At 50.2% G+C, this 20614-nt stretch overlaps 1 protein-coding gene across 9 annotated transcripts in view; it reads left to right on the top strand.

Moving 5' to 3' along the window:
• ITPR1 (inositol 1,4,5-trisphosphate receptor type 1) overlaps positions 1-20614 on the top strand; it is a 157893-nt gene that overhangs the window by 100727 nt on the left and 36552 nt on the right. For all 9 annotated transcript variants that reach the window (XM_074550302.1, XM_074550301.1, XM_074550298.1 and 6 more), the window contains 4 exons: positions 2930-3062; positions 3707-3897; positions 17719-17899; positions 18491-18744. In XM_074550302.1, the coding sequence (XP_074406403.1) occupies positions 2930-3062; positions 3707-3897; positions 17719-17899; positions 18491-18744 (759 nt within the window). The remainder of the gene's footprint in view (positions 1-2929; positions 3063-3706; positions 3898-17718; positions 17900-18490; positions 18745-20614) is intronic.

Below are 20614 nucleotides of genomic sequence, written 5' to 3'. Positions count from 1 at the left end.
CTCCTCTGGCCACACCACCCCTTTCTAGCCAGCCAAGCTGCAAAAGCAGCATCCTTGGTCCCTTTCTCCATTTCTTCTGATCTTACAGCTGGGAACACAACAACTTATAACTGCTTCACTCTAAAACACGAGAGATGCTCTGTTTTAAAGCTTCTAGGAGGTTTCTGATATCATTTAGAGTTGTGTGTTGCATCTGCATTGCTGATGCAGGTACAGGGATATTTCTGTGTGACTAACTCTTACCTTACCTGGTGTGAATGCAGATGGAACTGGACGCTGTTGGGTTTTTCCCTAGGTACCATATTTGATTTTTCTGCTTAGTGCCAAACATCTGATATTTGTTTGCACACTGCCCTCGTCAAAGTGGTGCACAGCACTAACAGGATGGTTAAAGAGCTGTTCTGGAGCCAAGCATTGCAGCTGAATTAATTGGAACATTTCTTAAATACCACTTATTTTTTCTCCCTTCTGGTTTGATCACGTACTCATATTTTGTTAGCTGATACCATGGGTTTGGGTGAATTTGTAGGAACCAAAGCTTTTCTTCCCAGTTAGAGCTTGAAATGCTGGTGACTGTGTGTTGCCAGACCTGGATCAGCACACTCTGACTAGAAACAACTGCTTGATACTTGTTCCTGCTGTGTTTTCTGGTGATTTGCCTTGTTTTGGATACACAGCACCTACAGACACCAGAGGTGCCTGTCCTGCTCAGGTCTCCACTCACCCCAACTATTTTGACCATGGAATAGAAGTCACCTTCTGCTCCACAAGGGGCCAGAAGGAGAATTTGGGGGCAGCTCCAAGAGCTTTAGTTGCCCTCCTGAGTTCAGGCAAGGTGGAGTTTGCTGAGCAGCTGTTCTCGAGGCTGGATATGTGTTATCTTTGTAGTAAGAAGTAAAATCCCCTGGTTTAAATGCCATTTGACAGGATGAGTGCCAGTTAGCTCAACAGAGGAGGAAGAAGGTGCTGTGAGAGCTCCCTTGTAGCCATTTGTGTCCCAGGGCCCATCTGGGTGCCAGGCTGCCTTTCCAATCAGTGCACATGTCCAGGGAAGATGTAGTTCAGGGGGTTTTGTCTGGCTTGGCCTTGTTCTGTCCCGCAGCCTCCCTCACTGCCAGGCTGGGAGCAGGGCGGTAGATCCAGCCCTGCCTCGTGCACTGAACACTCTCGTGTCGCTGTCTGACTCAGGAGCTGCTCCAGGACAGGGATTGCTGCAGCTCCTGAGCTGTCTCCTGCCTCTCCCACATGTTCTCTTTGGCCCAGGCAGTGATGAGAAGCGTGTGCCCCTTGGAGAAGTGCTCATCTCCTCCTGCTGTTGCTTCCACAGGAGTTTTCCTTTTTTTCTGCTGTTTCGGAGCTTTTGGAAGCAGCTGGTTGGAACACTGACTTTGTGTTTATTTTGCATCCTGTTCCCTGACACTTGCTCCCTCCCCATCTATCCCATGAAATGCAGCTCCTGGGCTGCAGCTTTCACACTGAGAATCCCCAGGAACCATTTCTAAGCTGCTGGATGTGGTGACAGGGTGGCAGGGGGAGCCCTGGCTTGAGCCCAGCCCTGTGGGCAGGGCAGAGATCCCTCACCAGCTCTGGCATGTGCTGGGCTTCTCCCTGTGGAAGTGATTTCTGACATTTGGTAAAGAACTGGATTATCAGATAGGCTTTTGTCTTTTTTATTTTTTCTTTTGGGTTATAAGGATCTTTTGAAGTGACCTTTGTGAGTGCCAGCTGTGTATAAAATCAGTGGGACTGCAGCAGGGCTGGAGTTCTGTACGAGCCAATTAATGCACATTTATGTCGTTCCATTTACTTGTATTTTAAACGCCTCTTGTGAAATTTTAGAGTAAGACTTCTTTTTTATGACAGCTAATGTATTAAATGACATCTTGAATCTATAGTCAGACAACCAATTTCATTTGAAATACAACTGAAGAATCAATAAATTGGTGATGAGCACTTTTTGTGAATGGAACTAAAGATAAGATGCTTTAGTTCATTGGACATATTTTTAATAGGAAATTATTTTTGGCTAAATTCTTGAAAATTTATTTTTTCTGACTCCCCAGAAGAGCCCTTCCCTCCCCTCTGCAGCACTGTCCCGGGATGGAGCTGCTGTAACCACGCTGCCATTAGCAGGGCAGGAGCTCCCAGTGACAACAATCCCTACAAAAATCCCTTCATCCCTGTGCAGGGTTTGTGTGCTGGCAGTGCCTCCAGCTTTGTCCAGTTCCCCCGATCCCAGGGAATCCCTGTGGGGGCTGCAGTGGCAGCAGTGGGGTGATGTTCCACTGGAGGTGTTGGATCTCTGCTGGCTCGCGCTGCCAGAGCTCTGGGGTTTGGGGTTGTGTGAGGAGCTGGGCTGGGAGGGCTGGCGTGACTGGGCAGCTGCCAGCAGGGAACAAAGAGCCAGGATCCAGTGGGATCTCTTGGCTTTATGCTTGGCACCTGATGGATCCTGTCAGCTGCTGGTGGAGGGAGTGGAGCACAGCCCTGCAGGGTTGGTGGCATGGCACAACAGGAGAGGTGTGAGGAGATTATCTGTTCCTTGAAACCATTTCTGGTGTTCCTCTAATCCACCTCTTGATTTTGTTTTGGTGCTCTACAGATGCCACTCCTTTGCATTTAAGACCGAGACAATAGAACTTAATTAAAACGAAACTCTCGGAAAATTAAATCTGTCTAGAAAGCTGTGCACCAAACCTGAAGTGCAGCTGTCTGTGTGCTGCATGGGGGAACCCATAATCTTATTGAGCCCCATGAGACCCCTGCAGTGTCCCAGCCCATCAGGAGGATCAGTGGATTTCTCCAACTCTCCAGGGTTTCATTCCCCCTCCCTCACCACACGAAGGGTGCTGGTTAACAGTGATGAACACGTGTGGCTGGCTTGTTGGCGGAGCTGCCACGGTGATTTCCCTGTGCTCTTTGCGTGCAGGGCGAGGCCCTGAGGCAGGTTTTGGTGAACCGCTACTACGGCACGGTGCGCGCGGCCGGCCGGCGCGAGAGCCTCACCGCCTTCGGCAACGGGCCCCTGGCCGCCGGCGGCCCCGGCAAGGCTGCCACGGCAGGTAGGACACGCTCTGCCCCTCACGGCTGCCTCCCGAGGGCGTCTGGGGGTGGGGGTGTTTGCAGGGGTCCCAGGGTGAGGGAGTCTCGGGGTCTCTGAATGCTCACAGTGACCCCCAAGATGCGTTAGAAAGTCTCTTTCCCAGCCCAGCGCTTGAAGGAGGAGTCAGAGCTTTTCATTTCTCAGTCTCGAGGTTGTTTGTTGTATCTTATCTATAAAACTCTTTCTCCTGTCCAGCCAAGATCCACTCAGCAGGACAGACAGAGGCACACTGCCTGCCCCTGGGCAGTGTTATCTTTTTATACTAAAAACTACACGTACAATATTTACCGTAACTTCCCAATACCATGCCATGAGCAGGGACTCCATCCACTATCTCAGGTTCCTCATTAATGGAATCACAGGATGGATTGGGTTGAAAGGGACTCTAAAACTCATCCTGCCATGATCAGGGACCCCTTCCACTATCTCAGGTTCCTCACTAATGGAATCACAGAATGGATTGGGTTGAAAGGGACTCTAAAACTCATCCTGCCATGATCAGGGACCCCTTCCACTATCTCAGGTTGCTCCAAGCCCTGTCCCCCTGGCCCTGCCATGCCCATGGGGTCGGTGCCATCCTGTTTGTCCTGGTCACCTTTACAGGAGGAAGCTCTGGCTCGAGCTCCATGAGCCGAGGGGAGATGAGCCTGGCAGATGTGCAGTGCCACCTGGATAAAGAAGGTGCTTCCAACCTGGTCATAGATCTCATCATGAATGCCACCAGTGACAGAGTCTTCCACGAGAGCATCCTGCTGGCCATTGCCCTGCTGGAAGGTGGGAACACCACGATACAGGTAGGGAAATGGAAAACTCCGTCTTGTGACTGAGCCCTGTCGGGAAGGGAAATGTTTTTATGAAATCCAGGAAATTTGAGAGGGTTAAGGAGGCGGGAGGGGAAATTATCTGAATGATCTTTGGCCTGTAATTAAGGGAAATATTAATGTCTGCCATGCAAAAGTGAACTTATTGGATGTTTGCACGGGCACTGAGTACGTGAGGTGTTTTTCCAGGGCAGTATAGAGGAATGTGAAATAAAACAGCTTTGTAGATAAGTTATTGACTGCTCTTACAAATAACTTAAGTAACTGTAATGTGCTCAGAGACTTTTGCAATGAGCTGTTCAATTTCAGACTGGAATTTGACATAAGTGTTTGGTAAACTCCAGACCACCACCATTCTCCAGCAATCTCACTGTTCTTCCTTTGTGTGTTTTCAATAAGGATTAGGTTCCCCTATAAGAAAATTGTCCCTGGTGTGGATTAATGAACACACACCAGCGAGCTCTTACACTCTTCCAAATAGAAAGTAAAACCTTATTACAGCAGAACTTGCTTACAAAGATGATTGAATCTGTGATATCTTATTTGTTTAGCTCTGCACATGTTGTGTTTGCAGTCTGTCTGTGGGGCTGATCCTGACCAGTTGTAACTGATTGTTGTGCTTCAAACACACATTAGATCCCTACAGCAGCACCTCCTGTGTCCATGCAAACTTCCCCTGAGAAAACAGGGAATGTCTCTGGGCTCCTTCACTCTGTCTCTGTAATCAGTGCCCTCATTAATCTCCTGTGTATAAGCTCTGGAATGAAACTTCTTTGCAGTGGATAAAGTGGGAATTGAGTGTTGAAAATCCTGTGTCACCTTAAACTGCAATGACAGGATTAACATTCCTGGGGGACAGTCACTCCTCTAAGTTTCCTGCTCTTCTCTAATGTAAAGGAAGCTGAGCTTTCATCCTTGCAGCTCTCAGGGAGCCTCAGGTAACCTCTCACTGTCATGCTGGAAGGAAAAACAAACTGCACCAGCCTGACATGGAGAGATCCTTTGCTTGTCCTGGACCACAGTGCTAAAGGATTGGGCAGAGTCACTTCCCCAGTGCACAAATCCGTGTTGGAAGCAGATTCCTTAGCCCACCCAGTGAAAACCAACAGGAAAATCTGCAGTCCCTCTCCAAAGACACCCTTTTACCCAAAAGGGAGGCAGTTCGTTTGCTTTGCTGTCTGTGAGCAGGAGCTGGCAGGCTGTGGAATAGCCCTGCGGTCAGGAGTGATGGACGGCTCTCAGGGCAGGGGCACTTCCACCCCACACTGTGCCCTGCTGCCAGGCCCTGCTGCACTCCAGCCTCTCCAACATCCTTCCACAGCCAGAGTGGCTGCTTTCCATCCTTCCCAGGCAGGGATAAGTGCAGCCAGCAGTCCCTGGGTGCGTGCTCCTGCAGGATGGGCTGGGAGGGGGCTCTGCTGCAGTGTGGGCTGCTTTTAAGTACAGAATGTTTTAGGAACCAAATGACTTGTGATGCCTACAGCTAATGCTGGGAGCTCTGAGGGCTCGGACACACCCAGCAGCTCTTACTCATGCATGCAAAGCACGAAGGGGATGTTATTGAAAATATCCCGTGGAGCCGTTGGGATGTGCGTGTTCCGTGCTGCAACACTCCATGGACTTCACAGCAAACAAGGAGCATGGTCAGTGCACAGACGTGTTCTGTGGCTTTCCTCCACGCTGGTTAAACTCCTGGTGGTAGGCAGAGAGTTCTCTGGTGCCTTGCAGTGGCTCCAGCACATGGGGGCCCGTGGGACGCCGGCAGTGGCAGCTGGGAACAGCCTGTCCTCAGCACTGTGAGCTCCCAGGAGAGCTCCAGTGGGGAAAACACCAACCACAAAGCTTGACTTGTGGAGAACAGCTGCCTCCACTCTGGGAATGAAAGCAAAGGTGGAGGCTTGCTCTTTAGTAAAATCATGAGTTCAGGACTGTATCTCCCAGGCTAATTGCTGAGGGATGGGATGGCCAGCTTAAACTGATACCCTGAGACAGGGAACTCGTCACCAAGCTTTGCTGTCCCCTCATAGGAAGACTGGCTCACAATGCAGAGGGCCCTGGTGCTGCCCAGGAGAGCCGTGTGGGTACTTGCTAATCTGCAAAGCTGATTGGTTTTGTGCAGCAGCCTTTGGCTGTGACACAGTGAAGATTCACTGAGTGCAGCAAAGTGATGGTCTCCCCTTAGCAGGAATTCATTTTTACAAAACACGCTGCAAGATTTGGCTGCTTGTGGAAACAAGATGCACTTGGGAAAATTAACCTGATCCTTCCCTTGTGTTTTATCCCGGTCTCTCTCTAATGTTCTTTGATAAGTTTTGCAGAGTGGGTAGGTAGGGCTTGGCAACCTCTGCAACTTGCAGAGTGAGTTTTTCTGCAGTTCTTCTGCAGTTTCCAGTAAGTGCCAGTGCAAGAGTCATCCCCAGTCTCTGGACTAATAACTGTGTTCATTTTGCATCAGATGCATTTCTCATTGGGAAAGTCGACCCAGCCAAACCAGCCAGCTTTGTCTTTGAGGTCTAACAGAGTTTATCTTCATTTAACAAATTTTTTTTGTTATTTTCAGCAGCTTTTGATTGATAGTGTTCCAAACAAGTTTGTTCTGTGCTCAGTTGGAATAATTTCTACTGAACTTCAATTGCCTCTATCTACAGGCCTTTGAGAATAGGAAAGTGGTGGGGTAGGGACAGGTTATGTAAAAAAGGCTCTTTGGCAGCAAAGCCAGAAATGTGTCACCCCTGCATGGCGTTTTCTTAACTGCAGGTTTTCACACGGGAAATTGATTCCGCCCGGAGTGCAGCAGAAGGTTTGTACCAACACACAGGAACTGGCACATGATGATTGTAATATGGTTAATAATGGGAGTTCCCAGGTAACTCCCATGAGCTTCAGTGGGAGAGCACATCCCCATGATGCTGGGAAGGGATAACTGCAATAGGTGTTGCTGTTTCATTAGGTGCAGGCAGGGCCAGTATTAAGGGTAGGCAAAGTAGGTGGTTGCCAACTCCAGCAGAAAAGCAAATCTCGAAGCGTTCCTTATTGTAATTGGTAGGAGGGATTTTTATTGTATTGTTAAGAAAATGAATGTGGGGGAGAAGCAGGACAAGAGAAAAGGCTCCTGGTTCACCTGAGGAAGGAGGCTGAGCTGCTGGTGTGTGGCACCCTGGATCCCACGCTGCTCCGTGTTTTGCTGCAGGGGTGAATGTGAATGTGGCAAATTAGCTCTTCTGGGAAGGGCTTTGCCCGCTTCCAGCTCTCTGGGTGGAAACTTTCTGGGCTTTAGCTTTTGGAATTCGCTAGAAACACTGTCAGGTTCTTTGGGAGCAGGATGGTGGTGACCTTGCGGTGGCTGTCACTCCGGCTCAGCAGGAGCCCTGGGTTTCAGTGGAAGCCTGCCCTCGTTTGCACAGAGACAGAAGCAGAGGTGGAACCACGGGGTCAGCACCAGACAACAAATTAACTTGACAAATGCTGCGACTCACTGAGCTGCAAATTACATCAACCCCTTTATTAATTTATATAACCCTGAGCATCCCCCTGGGGAGCGCTGGCTCAGCGCTTCTGAGCAGCCCTGGGGGTGCCCCACGCTCTGCTCCAGAGGGTGAGGGCTGAGCCTGCCCTGCTCCCTGGTGCCAGTGCCTGGCTGCTGTGCTGGTGCTGCCTTGGGCTCACCAGGCCGTGCCGGTGCTGCCTTGGGCTCACCAGGCCGTGCCGGTGCTGCCTTGGGCTCACCAGGCCGTGCCGGTGCTGCCTTGGGCTCACCAGGCCGTGCCGGTGCTGCCTTGGGCTCACCAGGCCGTGCCGGTGCTGCCTTGGGCTCACCAGGCCGTGCCGGTGCTGCCTTGGGCTCACCAGGCCGTGCTGGTGCTGCCTTGGGCTCCCTTCCCCAGAGCAGGGAGTGCTCTGCTGGGTGCTGGTTCTCCTGGGCACTCAGAGTGCATCTCCTTGGGAAGGGATGGGCACTCAGTCCCTCCCCACAGCGTGGCAGCAGGGCCAGGCTCTCCTGTGGTACAGTCAGTGAGTGACAGTGCAGGAAATTGCTGAGGACTGGTCCTGCAACGCTCCTCTCTCATCTGCTAAATAAAAATCCCATGTGCTGTTGCTCTGCCTCCCCTCCAAGAGTTTCGGCTTCCCTGGGTCGGTGGAAGTTAATGGCAAGTAAAGCCCCTTACATAACACCTCTCCATGGAGACTCTGCTCCCTTAATTAGGGATCTTCTCGAAAGTCAGCCTGCGTGACAAATTACCCGCACGCACATGTTGGTGCTTTCAGCCGGGGAAGGTAAAATGAGGTTGATGACATTGGTTGTTGCAGGCAGTGTTTGAGTGCTGCCTCAAGGTGACACAATGCACCTCTGCCACTTCAGAGTGGTGGCGCCTCGGTTCCCTTTGTCCACTGCCGTCCCAGAGGGTGGGAGTTGGCACACAAGGAAAAGCTGAATTTTTTCAGGAAGTGGGGTTTGCTCCTGGCTTTAAGGCATGTGAGCAGAGTTGCTGCTCTTTGGAGAGGATGATGGTGAGATGTGCTGCACAGCTGTCCCCCAGAGCTGAGGATGGCATGAGGAGCAGGGGCCACTCTGGCTTGAGGCAGCACTGATGAGAGTTGTGCCTCCATCCCAGCATGGCAGCAGTGAGTCAGTGCTGTGTGCAGTGGTGGCTTGGAGCTCACCAGGGTGTGTGAGGCTCCTTGGGGATGTGACAGTGCAAAAACCTTCAGGCTTTGAGCTGTTTTAACTCCAAGCTCTTTGGTGGAGAGGATCTGTGTGCCCTCCCTTGCGTGCCCCCTGGGGCTGTGGCTGTGCTGTCCCTGGAGCAGCTGCCATGGGCACAGAAATCTCAGCAGCCAGCTCCTCATCAGTCAGCTTTGCTAGAGAATTCTGGCCTCACACAGCTCTCCCATCCATTGCTCCATACTTGGACTCAGCTGATGTTTCTCAACATTTCTCCTCATGCCTTGCCACCAGCGAGGAAACTCCACCAGAATGAATTGTGGTCTCCTTTTCTGTGCCTCCAGCTGTCCAGAGATGATTGATTGTTATTATATAATTGCAGGATTGATGCACAAAAGGAATTGAATCCAGAGCTATGCAGTTCTTTGTGTTTCTGGCACTTGGGGGACACAGGGAATCCCAGAGCTGGGGGTACCAGCCACTGGTGCTGGTCAGCCACAGCCCTTGGGGTTGAGAGAGCAGAGACTTCAAGACAAATTTGTGTCCTTCAGCTCATTGTAGCACTGGCTGTGACCAAAATGTCCTATTTGGTTGCAGGAACACTTTGTTTCTTTTTTCATGTGGCTGCAACTGCCCTGCAAAATGGGGGGAAAACTCTGCAAAACATTACAGGAGTACTGGTGGGGTAAGATGTTGGCTTAGTGACGCAATAGTGCTTTAATTTGTGGTTTGGACTTCTAAAATCAGATTTATTTATTTATTGCAAGATTTGCAGCAGTCATAGATATCAGTGAGCACAGGCAGTTGTATGTAATGGCAAAGGCTGCAGAGGCAAGAATGTCTTTGGGTCACTAAACCTCTGTAAATAGCACTTGAAAACTTTTGATCATTGATAAAACAAGTCTTAAATTGTCTGTTTGCTTCTAACAGACAGATTTCTGTGATAGAGGATGTGGTATATTTTTTTACATTGTTTTAATGGTACCTGTTTAGGAAACCAGTGCACAGCCAGCAATCTCTTGGCACATGTTAAACAATCACCTGCCTGTGTCTTTCACTGTTTTAATGTGTTTTTACTCAAGATAAAACATACCTTTTTTTAAAAAAATTTTGATCGTGTCATTAACATGACATTAAAAAACCTGTTGATAAGAACCTGCATCATCAACTGTGGGCAGAGATCTTGTCCTTTTCTGAAAGAGCCCTGTCCAAAAGAGAACCCTGTGCAAATCCTGACCTCCTTGGCAGTGGAGTTCCCTTCCAGAGGAGGCACAGGCCATGAGGAACCTCTGTCCTGATGCTCCACAGCACGTAAGGAGATGGGAGCCAAGCCTGTGGGAGCACACCCATCTTCTCCTCGTGTATTTTGATGTGTTTAGCACAAAATAAGTCTCAGTGTCCCTCAGCTGTTGGGTACCACTGTGTTCAAAACAGCCCAGCCCTCCTGATAATGCAGTGTGAGGAATTCTTCCTGCAGGGGGGGTTCTGTTTTCATTCAGGGCACTGGTGTGCCCAGGTGAGACTGAGGCTGGATGAGGTGAGATGGTGACAATAGCACCTCATCTTTGCTCCTGAGCTGCAGCTCCTGCTCCTTCCTCAGGTGTGGCTGGGCCATCAGTATTCCTGGAGCAGAACATCCTCCAGTCTTTTTTCCCAAAGAGAAGTTTCCTGCTGGATTCTGAGGTGCCCATCTGTGTGGTTGAGCAGTGTAGGTGGAAAAAAAGGAGAAGAGGCTCTAGCTCAGGGTTCAGCTGTGCCTTGGTGGCCTCGTGGTGTTCATGGCTGGGTACCACCTCCTCTGTGGCACTCCTCTCAGCATTCCACTGGCATCCTGGTCCTGCAGGGAGCGAGCAGGGAGGTAAATCAGGAATTCTCCCAATTCCTCTCCATGGGATCCAGGTCCAACATAAACTTTCAAGATGATCCCTAGCAGGATTAAAGTCCTCCCAGAGCAGGCAGAGGCAAAGCTATTCAGCAAAACAAGGTCATGCTGCCTTTTTTTTGGTAAGCACAGGAATCAACAAAGCGCTGTTATATAACTTCTATTTATATCCCACTTGCTCACTAGCTGCAGGCACACAAGAGTAGCTGAGAAGGGAATTTAATGAGCTCTCAGGGCTTGCTCACCTTCCAGAGCGGGTAGGAGCCAGCTTGTTTTTGAAGTGCGTCAGCAAATGAAACTGGTGGTGGGTGGGTGGTTTGGGTAGGTGGACTGACTTGTTGCTATGGTTTTCTTTAATTCCTCTGTCTCTCAAGGAGATCTTACACTTTTTTTTTTTTTCTTTTGGGGAGTCTGCAGACTTCCTTGTTTCTCACACCTACACAGCACTTGCTGGTTCGGTGGGGAATGGGCTCCATGATTCTGCCATGGGGTATGGGACCTGTGATTCTGCCATGGGGAATGGGCTCCATGATTCTGCCATGGGGAATGGGCTCTATGCTCCTGCCATGGATTATGGGCTCCATGCTCCTGCCATGGGGAATGGGATCCGTGATCCTGCCATGGAATATGGGCTCCATCTTCCTGCCATGGGGAGTGGGATTGATGATTCTGCCATGGGATATGGGCTCCACGCTCCTGCCATGGCTGAGCTGAGTGACCCAGCCCTGTGTGTTCCCACAGGGATGCAGGAGGAACCCAAATCAGCAGACAGACCCTGAGTCTCCCAGGCTCCCAAGGCCATCTGTGAGCCCAGACCCCACAGTGCTGTTTGTGCCTGTTGTTCCCCACTCTGCCTCCACCAGTGTCACCTCATCCTTCCAAGGGCTCATAGTGGCTCTGGAAGGGTGTGAGGGAACTGTCTCTGTGTGAGATTTGTTCTTGCTTTCTTTTGTGAGATGACTTTAAGTTGCATCAAGATTTTGGGTGTTGAAGTAGGAGAACATGCAGGATACAGGGGCTCTTCCTGATGTATTAATGCTTCTGGTTTCATTTAAAGCTGGCTGGGATAGGCAAGCATTTCCACAGGTCAGGCTCTGTACACTCATCACCCCCAAAAAACATTCTCCCGTAAGAGGGCAGAGCCCTCAGCAAAGAACAGAGCTGTGCAGGGTGGAGAGTGGATGCCCATGGCAGGGAGAGTTTGTCTTATTTGTGGAAAATAGAGTTGGGAAGTCCTCCTTCTGCTTTCAGGACAAAGTTTATTTTACAGTTTGCAAAAAAAACCAGGCAATTGAGGTGTTCTGGCAGATTTTCCTTATGGGTTTATTTCAAACTGTGAAGTATGTTCAGTGTGAAATATTTCAGCTGCCATTTCCTTAAGCTATGCAAGACTAATGATATCCATCACTCATGCCCAAAGTGATGGATCTCCAGCGAGCCAGGACGTACGAGAGATTGAGAGAGAGAGAGAGATTAGTGATATTTAAAATAAATAAATGAGGAGGGACCGAAAGCAGAGTTAGGTTGGAATTCTCTGCAGTGGAAGCCCTCGCAATATGTTTAGGCAGAATGTAGAGGGTTGGCACTTGTGCTTAATTCAGTGCTTGTGTTAGTGCAGTTCCCCTTAAAATGTGGCTTGTTTGAAGTAGTCCAGCTCTAAGAAGTCATCTGGGGGTGGCAAACTTCCTGCAGAGATGAAGTAGCACACAAGTTTTGCATTAGTCGTGCTGGCAGCCTGGCTGGATAACCCGAGCGAGCTGAGGTCCCTGCAAGGATTTCTCTCTAGTGTTGGAATAAAATGTCCTGAGTGGAAGCCAGATCACTGAGCTTTCTCCTCCTTCTGGAGGGACTTTCCTCTCTGCAATCGCCCTGGCTCGCCAAGTTCCCGGGGTATTTTCTGCTCACTGGCGTTAGGGAAACGGGGAAGGAGACAACAGCTAAAGCAGTTTGCTGTAATTGCTGAGGTGCTTGCTGGGGCTCTGCTTTCCCTGGTTTCTGGGTAATCAGAAGCCTGTTTTGCTGGGGAATTCTTTGGGATGCGTTGGGATGGTCTGGCAGGGCTCGGTGCCTGATGAAACATCAGGGCAGGGTGCGGCCCCGGGAACGCTCCGTGGGCTGACGGCAACCTCGAGCTGGCTCCTGCAGCCAAGGCTGCCTCAGGCCAGGCCACCCCTCCTGGGGAGGAACACAGCTCAGCAGAGCCTGCCCAAACCTGGGGTGTGCTTCAGCTGCTGCGTTCTGCTGCTGCTTCTCCCAGGAGCAGTCAGACAGCCCAGCCTGGAGTGAGGCTGGGGTGGAACATCAAGCTGTTCCATGAGGAACCATCCCGGTGTTCCACGAGGAACCATCCCGGTGTTCCACGAGGAACCGTCCCGGTGTTCCACGAGGAACCGTCCCGGTGTTCCACGAGGAACAATCCCACTGTTCCATGAGGAGCAACCCTGGTGTTCCACGAGGAACCATCCCGGTGTTCCACAAGGAGCAACCCCGGTGTTCCATGAGGAACAACCCCAGTGCTGTTCCTGTTCTTGGCTGGCAGAACTGTCCTGGCTTGTGGGCAGGGCCAGGTGACAGGGCAGGGAAAGGTGTTCCCAGTACAGGAGCAGCACACACAGCCCAAACTGGCGAGGCTTTCAGAGGCACGAGCTAGAAATCAGCTGCCTTCAGCTTCTGCTTCTTTTTGGGTCTTTTTCCCATTTAAAAATCCTACACTGGGCACAAGCTCACTCATCATTAAATTTACTGTGGATTAGTTACATTTAGAGTGGATTAGTTACCTGGGTGTGTCCTCTGTACACCTTACACAAAGGTACCAGGCTGCTGTGCTGTGTGGTTTCACTCTCCACAGGACAGATGTCAGTTCTGCTGGCTAAAATCCAATTTGTTACCCACTGCTGGTATGAGAGACATGTTAAGGAGCATTTGTCCCTGCCCTGTGGTTATCCTGCCTCCATAATCCTGCCCCCCTGAACTGCTGGGGAGTTAGCTGAGCTTCTTTTCCACTCATCATTAGAAATTTTGTATATTATGTATGTCAAAGGTCTTAGAATTAAATGTTAATGCCAGGAAATGTGCCCATCCTTCAGTGATTTATTTTTTCTTAATGTGGTTCTACAATCTAGCTTGTTAATGATTTGCAATATTTAAGAACATGCCAAAAAATACCCACCACAGAAAATTATATTAATGCTGAATAAAAAGCAAGCAAAAATGGTATTTTCAGTTTCGCACGAAACGTTAGGTAAACATTTCACAGAGTATGTAAATAGTCAGAAGGGAAGAGGAGACCAAGTTCCTGGGAATAACTACAGAAAAGACACAGGCTTAAAAAAACATCAGTGACTGGAAGTTAGGGGCATAAAGAAGAGCTTAACCACATGTTTCTAACAGTTGTTAACCACTGGAACAGACCATAGAGAGATGTAGTTCATCATCTCTGACACTTGCTCAAGAAAGACAGGATTATTTTCTCAAAAACACATGAAACACAGAGTCAGTGGGGGAGCTTGAGGGGCTGCTGGTGCTCCAGGGTGGGCAGGGCTGTAGCAGGTCAAGGTCCTGCAATTGGAACTTGGCCCTTGGTTTTTCTTTTCCAGAGAAATCCATCTCTGGATTTGCAGCTCTTCTTCTGCCTTGTGTCATGCACCAGGAGATCAAGTCACAGGTGATGGTGGGATTTACTTACTGCCCTCCTCTGGCCCAGGGGCATGCACTGGAGGGACAGAGGTGCAAGGGGGATGTCCTGCTGGGCATGAGGCTTCTGGAGTCCCTTGGGAACAGAGCTGGGTGATGGAGGGGAGAGGCAGTCATTCACAGGTTTCCTGGTAGCTGGTGTTTTCAGTTGATCTGCTCTGTGGTGCTTTAGTCTGGATGTCAGGAGGAGCAGTGGTGTGGCTGCCTTTCTCCTTCCATCCCCTTGGAACAGTGACCATCAGTGGATGTTTCAAGGGGATGGAAGGAAAACCCAGCTCAGGCATCTCTGTGCTGATGTGCATCACTGCATCTGTGCTTTGTGGAGGTGGTTGGTTGTTCCCTCCTTAGAAATGATGGAGGGCTCTGTGGTGATGTCCTTGCTCACAGTGAGTATCTGTCCTGTCAGATACTCTTGTCACGAGGGGTGGGTCTGTGTTTCCTCCTGAGGCTGTGTAATTCATCACCATCCCTTTATCCAGCCGTGGCTCCTGTGCCTGGGAGGTTGCTGTGCTCTGGGGGTCAGCTGGGCTTCCCTGGGCTGGGGGCACTTGCAGAGCTCTTTGCTGAGCCTGGGTCTGTGGGGCAAACCCCCCAGGCTGCTGTGGCCCTGCCATGGCTCCTGTGCAGGGCTGGTGACTTAACAGACATTAGCAATGCAAGGTTGAGATAAAATGCAGTTTCACAATGTGCGAATGCCAGAATGCTTTGGGTTGGAAGGGACCTTAAATATCCTCTACTTGCAATTCCCTGCCACGGGCAGGGACACCTTCCACTAGCCCAGAGTGCTCCAGCCTGGCCTTGGACACTTCCAGGGGTCCAGGGGCATCCATGGTTTCTCTGGGCACCCTGGACCAGAGCTTCCTCACCCTAACAGGGAAGAATTTCTTCCCAAAATCCCATCTAACCCTGCCCTTGGCAGTGGGAAGCCATTCCCTGTGTCCCTCCATGCCCTTGTCCCAAATCCCTCTCTAGCCTCCACTGCCCATGTCTCCAGTACCACATGGAGCTGTGTCTCCACCACCTCTCAGACAGCTTTTTCCTACTGGGACAGACACAGCCCCTGCTGGTTCCTTATGGGACACAGTTCCCTCCTGCAGCAGGTTTTAGGAGCTCCCAGACCCCAGTGTGATGGTGAGTGGGCCCTCAGGGATGGCTGGTGTCAGATGCTGCAGTGCCAGGGCTGTGTTTAAAGCTCTGTTCCTCAGAATCCCGCAGGAGTGTGGAGGTTGGCTGTTCTGTTCCTCCACGCTTGCTCTTTCAGCAGCCCGTGGTTCCATGGTGGTGTCTGTACACAAGCCAGGACCCCAGCAGACGGTGCTCTAAAATGGCCACTCGATTTCCGTTTTAAAAAGGGAGAGTTCTCCACTTTCTGCTTGGCGGCTATATCCGTAAATAAGATTTTAGGATTTCTGTCATAATTATCACCACCCGTTACCTGCTCGAGCGCAACTTGCAAGATCACACCTCTTAAAATACAGTATCTTTGGGAGCTGGCATGTGGTTGATTCATATGTGTGAAGGTGTTAGGCATCCTGACCTAAACTGAAACAATCATTTGGTGACACCCCTTCAGTGTATGCACAGCATGCACAAAAAGCTTTACTGGAAGTGCTCCTTTCATTTGGGGTTTTTTCTCTGAAGTGCAGTGGAAACTCAGTTAAAAAGCTTGAAAAGACGACAAAAATCAAGTCTGTCAGCAAGAAATAATTACTCTCATAAAAGGTATTTCTTTGGTGTGATTCATTAGAAAAAGGCTTTCCTTCAGCACAGCTTCATCACAGGGAAATTCCTCCTGTCTGGGCTCTGCAGATGTGACAGTCAGGTCATGGCCATCGCTTCCTGACAGCCAGATTTTTCAGAGTGTTTGGCCTTTTTAGAGCCTGTGGTTTCTGCTGGTCTGTCTGTAAATTATTGTTGTTGTTACTATTGTAATCTTTGTAGAGTGAAATTTCCAAGATGCTCCTTGGATACAAACTCTTCCCCTCTCTGTCCTTGCAGCCACCAAGTCACTGAGTTAGTTCAGGCTTGGCTGCCTCAACCCCCCAGTTATTGAGGGGTTGTTGGTCAGCCTCACCCCCTTCACAGGGAAGGATTTCTTGAATATACCTAATCTAAGTCAGCCCTCATTCAGTTTAAAGCCATGGGAAAACATTGTGAGAAAACATTCAAATTGCTGATACAAAGTCTTGTATTAGATATTTTTTGTCGTACCAATGCTAATAAATGAACTGGGCACACCACAGGCCCAGCAGTGTTTGGGCAGAGGGCACAGAGTCCTGCAGGGCTCTCTGGTGGGTGTCACTGCTGTGACTGCGTTTGGGATGTCTGTCCTGGGTTATTCTCCTTGCCCTCCTCTCTGTTAATACCAGAAATAAACACCATCTTCAGAGTTTACCTGAGGTGCTAAGGGCAGGTGGGAGGTATTGCAGTGGTGGGAGGGATATCTCCTGAATATTGACCACGTTCTTTAAATAGCCACGCTGCTGCTCAGGCTGTAATCAAAGGCACAGCTCTGGGAGTGTTCAAAGTCACTCCGTGTGTTCTCCGTGCAGCTGCTGCAGTGATCAAAGGCAGCAGCAGCCACGGCCCCGTGTGCTCCACAGCAGAGCGGGCAGGATATATTGCTGTTCCCATTTTAATTTGTTTTTTCAATAAATCAGCCTTCATTCCTATTCATCATGTAAAGCTGTTGGATGGCAAGCCGCTGCAGAATGCTAACTAATTTCATAATGCTCTGCATAAGGTGACCCACTTACAAGTTCATCCTTCAGTCGTGTTTAAGCTCTGGTCCTGATTTATGTAACAGCATATTGGTTTCATCAAGAGTTGTCTGATCACTCACTGTGTTGGCTCCTTCTTGACCTGTGCATGATTTGTATTCTCCTCGATTTTAGGGAGAACTTTCTGTCTCTGTGCACATATGTGCAGAAGAAGAGTAATAAACCTTCTTAAAAGTAGTCAGTGCTTTGAGTTTTTCTGTCACTTAAAGATATATTAGAGTGGGAACTAAAAGCAGTTTTAAGGAGCCTCTGCAGGCAGGGCAGGGGAAGCTCAGCACGAGATGTCCCTCACAGCATCGCCCTGTTTGTGCATTTTTGGACTGTGATTAACATTGGCTTTTGCCTGTTGTGAGTCACAGTCCCTTGGATTTGAGGGTGGGAAGGCAGGACAGTTCTTCTATATTTTGCCCATGCCCTTTTGTTTCTGCACTGATAATCAAATTTTAGCGAATTCCCTTCTTACCGTAATTCCTGGTACTTATCTTGTCTCCCTTGCTGAGAGTGAGGTGTGCTGCCCAGTTGTATCAGGCTGGTGTGATTTATTGCCCTCACTTCTCTTTAAACCTGCATTTGAAGTTGTTAATGAAGGATTTAACCAAGCTGAGACATTGGAGCTGCCTCACCATAAACTCCAAGTTTCCATTGCTGTGAGTTGCAGGTTACTGACAGCTAATGGAGCTCCCAGTCCTGCAGGATAGCCCACAGTGCAGAAAGGTGGAATTGTCTGGATTCAGACTGTGTGTGGAGCTACAGATGTTGTTCCTTTTCTCTTGTAGCATTCCTTCTTCTGCCGACTGACGGAAGATAAGAAATCTGAGAAGTTCTTCAAGGTTTTTTATGACCGCATGAAAGTGGCACAGCAAGAAATCAAGGCGACTGTCACAGTCAACACCAGTGACTTAGGAAACAAAAAGAAAGATGAAGACTCGGACAGAGATGTCCCCAACAGGAAAAGAGGTAATCCCCAGTCATTCCCCTTCTGAACTGACAGGGAGTGTGTTTTGAACTCATTTCAATTGATGCAATAATGCTCTGATCTCTGATCCCACAGAGCAAAGTTCAGAGATCAGTGGTGCCCTGGCTCAGGATTTTGAGAGCTTCATCCCCTCTTCATCCATTTGTGAGGTTGTGCTATTGAAATGAGGAAAAGCCTTTCTGAGCTGAGACTCTGCTGCCTTGTCTCGTGACAAGCTGCCCAAATGTGTTCTGTAGGAACAACCCCGGGCTGTGGGTTGTGGTCAGTGCCTTCTCTAACAATAAGTGAAGAAATCCTAATTTTGTTCTGAAGCAGGTCCTTTTACCATAACTCCTACTCGTGCTAGATGTGTGTGCCCTAACCAATTAATCCCCAGATGTGTAACCCTGCTGTGGTTGGTGTACGAGGTGCGGAGTGTGGCACGGGCCCCTCACCTACACTAAACGTACTCACCAGGAGCTGCTGCTCATCAGCTGGGCCTGCGGGTGAAGCTGCCAGGGGACCGTGTGGACAGATTTCCTGGCCCTCCTTATGCAGCTTGCCTGAGGGGGATGTGTGCTGGTGTGTTGCAGTGAGGGAGCCCATGACCCAGATCACTGAGGAGGTGCGGGACCAGCTGCTGGAGGCGTCGGCGGCCACGCGCAAGGCCTACAACACCTACCGGAGAGAGGCCGACCCCGAGGAGCACTACTCGGCTGGGGAGGGGGCCCAGGCCGCAGCAGACAAGAGCAAAGATGAACTGGAGATGAGCGCTGTCATCTCCATCATGCAGCCCATCCTGCGCTTCCTGCAGCTGCTCTGTGAGAACCACAACCGGGACCTGCAGGTACCGCCTGATCTGGGCACCTGTGCTCAGGGTGCCTGGTGCACCCGCTGCTGCCACAGCATTATCCCTAACCCCAGGCCTTTTTAAATGGATTATGTGACCAATTATTCTCCTTCGTCTTGATGTTAATCCAAAAAAAAGTGTACTTACACCTTGCTGGGCTGATCCGAGCAAATCCAGTTATCCAGTGGTCTTTGAAGGGTACATGCATTAAAGGTGGTGGGATCAACGCTTCTTGGGGCTTTTAAAAAGTATATGTTGAAAGCGAGCAGGTGTTGTACTGTGAAGTTACTGATTTGCTTTTGAGAGATAAGGGAAAGAAACAAAGAAAAATGATGTAGGAAAATGAAGAGGGCCTTGGGACTTTGGTTCCAGCAGCCTTCAAGATTAACTTTCCAGTAAGCAGGTTCTCCTGGATTTTCTTGGATCTGTTCATGTGCCTAGCTAGAGTTGAACACATGGTGAAGGTGTCAGGAAAGCCTCAGCTGGAGGTGAATCTGCTGGGGGACACAAAGGGCAATGAGAAGGATTTCTAAGTTGTATCCACACAGGAGGAGCTAGGCAGAGATGGGTTTGCCGTGGGATGGGGACAGACCCTGGTGACAGGGGACATGGAGAAGGTCAAGGGAGCTCAGTGCCACCTTCAGTTTGCCCCTTACTGATAGGACTGGCCTTCACCAACCCTACATCCCTCAGACCCTGGTGAGGTCTGGAGCAAGAGAGTCTTACCCTTGGTGGAGAATTGGGATGGGAAACATCTAAACAAGCTGGATGTGCACCTGAACAAGCTGGATGCCCCTGGCTCCGTGTGGAATTCTGGCTCCAGTCCTGGGTTCTGAGTCCAGCAGGGAGTCTCAGAGGTGACCATGGGACTGGAGCATCTGATGGGCAAGGAGAGGCAGGGGGAGCTGGGAGAGGTCAGGCTGGAGAGGAGCAGGCTCGGGATCTCTCCCCATGTGTGTAAACATCTGATGGGGGATGTGGAGAGGATGGGCCAGGCTCTGCTCCAGCTGTCTCGTGACAGGGGTTGGAGCTGGCAGTGTCCAAAGGTCCTGGCAGCCTCGGTGTCCTGTGCTGCCCTGGGACGTGTTTGTACAATTCAGGGAGCCCAGAGCAGGTTCCCCTTCACAAAGGGGCTCTAATTCAGATGATTTATGTTCAGTGCTGCCGGGCTGGGATGGAGGAGCTGGTGAGGCGCTGCACAATGTGCTAAATGCCCTGAGAAAGAGCAATAATTGCCTTGATTGCCCATTGTTCCGTGGCCGGCAGGAGCGTGGGACCCTGTGAGAGCTTGGCAGCGCTGCCAGGTCGCTTCCTCTGAGCGGGAGTGCCCCGGCAGGGCAGCAGTGGGATCCCAGCTGCACAGAACCCTCTGGGAGCATCTCTGAGCGCCCAGGTTACCTCCATCCATCAGCCTTTCTCTGGTTCTGAAGGAAAAGAGCCCTTTGATGTGTGTTTTGTCAGAGGATTCTCGTGCCGCTGGCGGTGCCGCTCTGTGGCGCGGTTCCAAACCGCACGCGCAGGATGCGCTGCTGCCTTTGGCCAGCACCCGCAGCTATAGGAGCGCTCTTGGATCCCAGCCAGGGCAGAAACTTGGCCTCAACAATCCCATTTCCCAAACAGCAGGTAGCTGTAGTCAGCTCTGAGAGAAAAAGGGATTGCTTTTTGTAGCAACAACAAAGAAAAAAAGGTAGAGCGGCTTTTCCAGTGTAATCCTCTTTCTGCCCGCCTGCCTCGAGGTTTGTCCTTCTCCCTCAGCCCCAAAGGGAAGGCACAAGTGTCTGATCCTCCAGAATCTTGGTGTCTGCAGCTGGTACATGTAACTGAGCTCCCTGCAGTCGTGCCAGAGGACTCGCTGCCTAAATGTCCC

Source organism: Zonotrichia albicollis, chromosome 12 (genome assembly GCF_047830755.1).
Source record: "Zonotrichia albicollis isolate bZonAlb1 chromosome 12, bZonAlb1.hap1, whole genome shotgun sequence".
Taxonomy (NCBI): Eukaryota; Metazoa; Chordata; class Aves; order Passeriformes; family Passerellidae; genus Zonotrichia; species Zonotrichia albicollis.
Note: the sequence above shows the minus strand (reverse complement) of the source record. Positions and strands in the feature narration are given on the sequence as shown.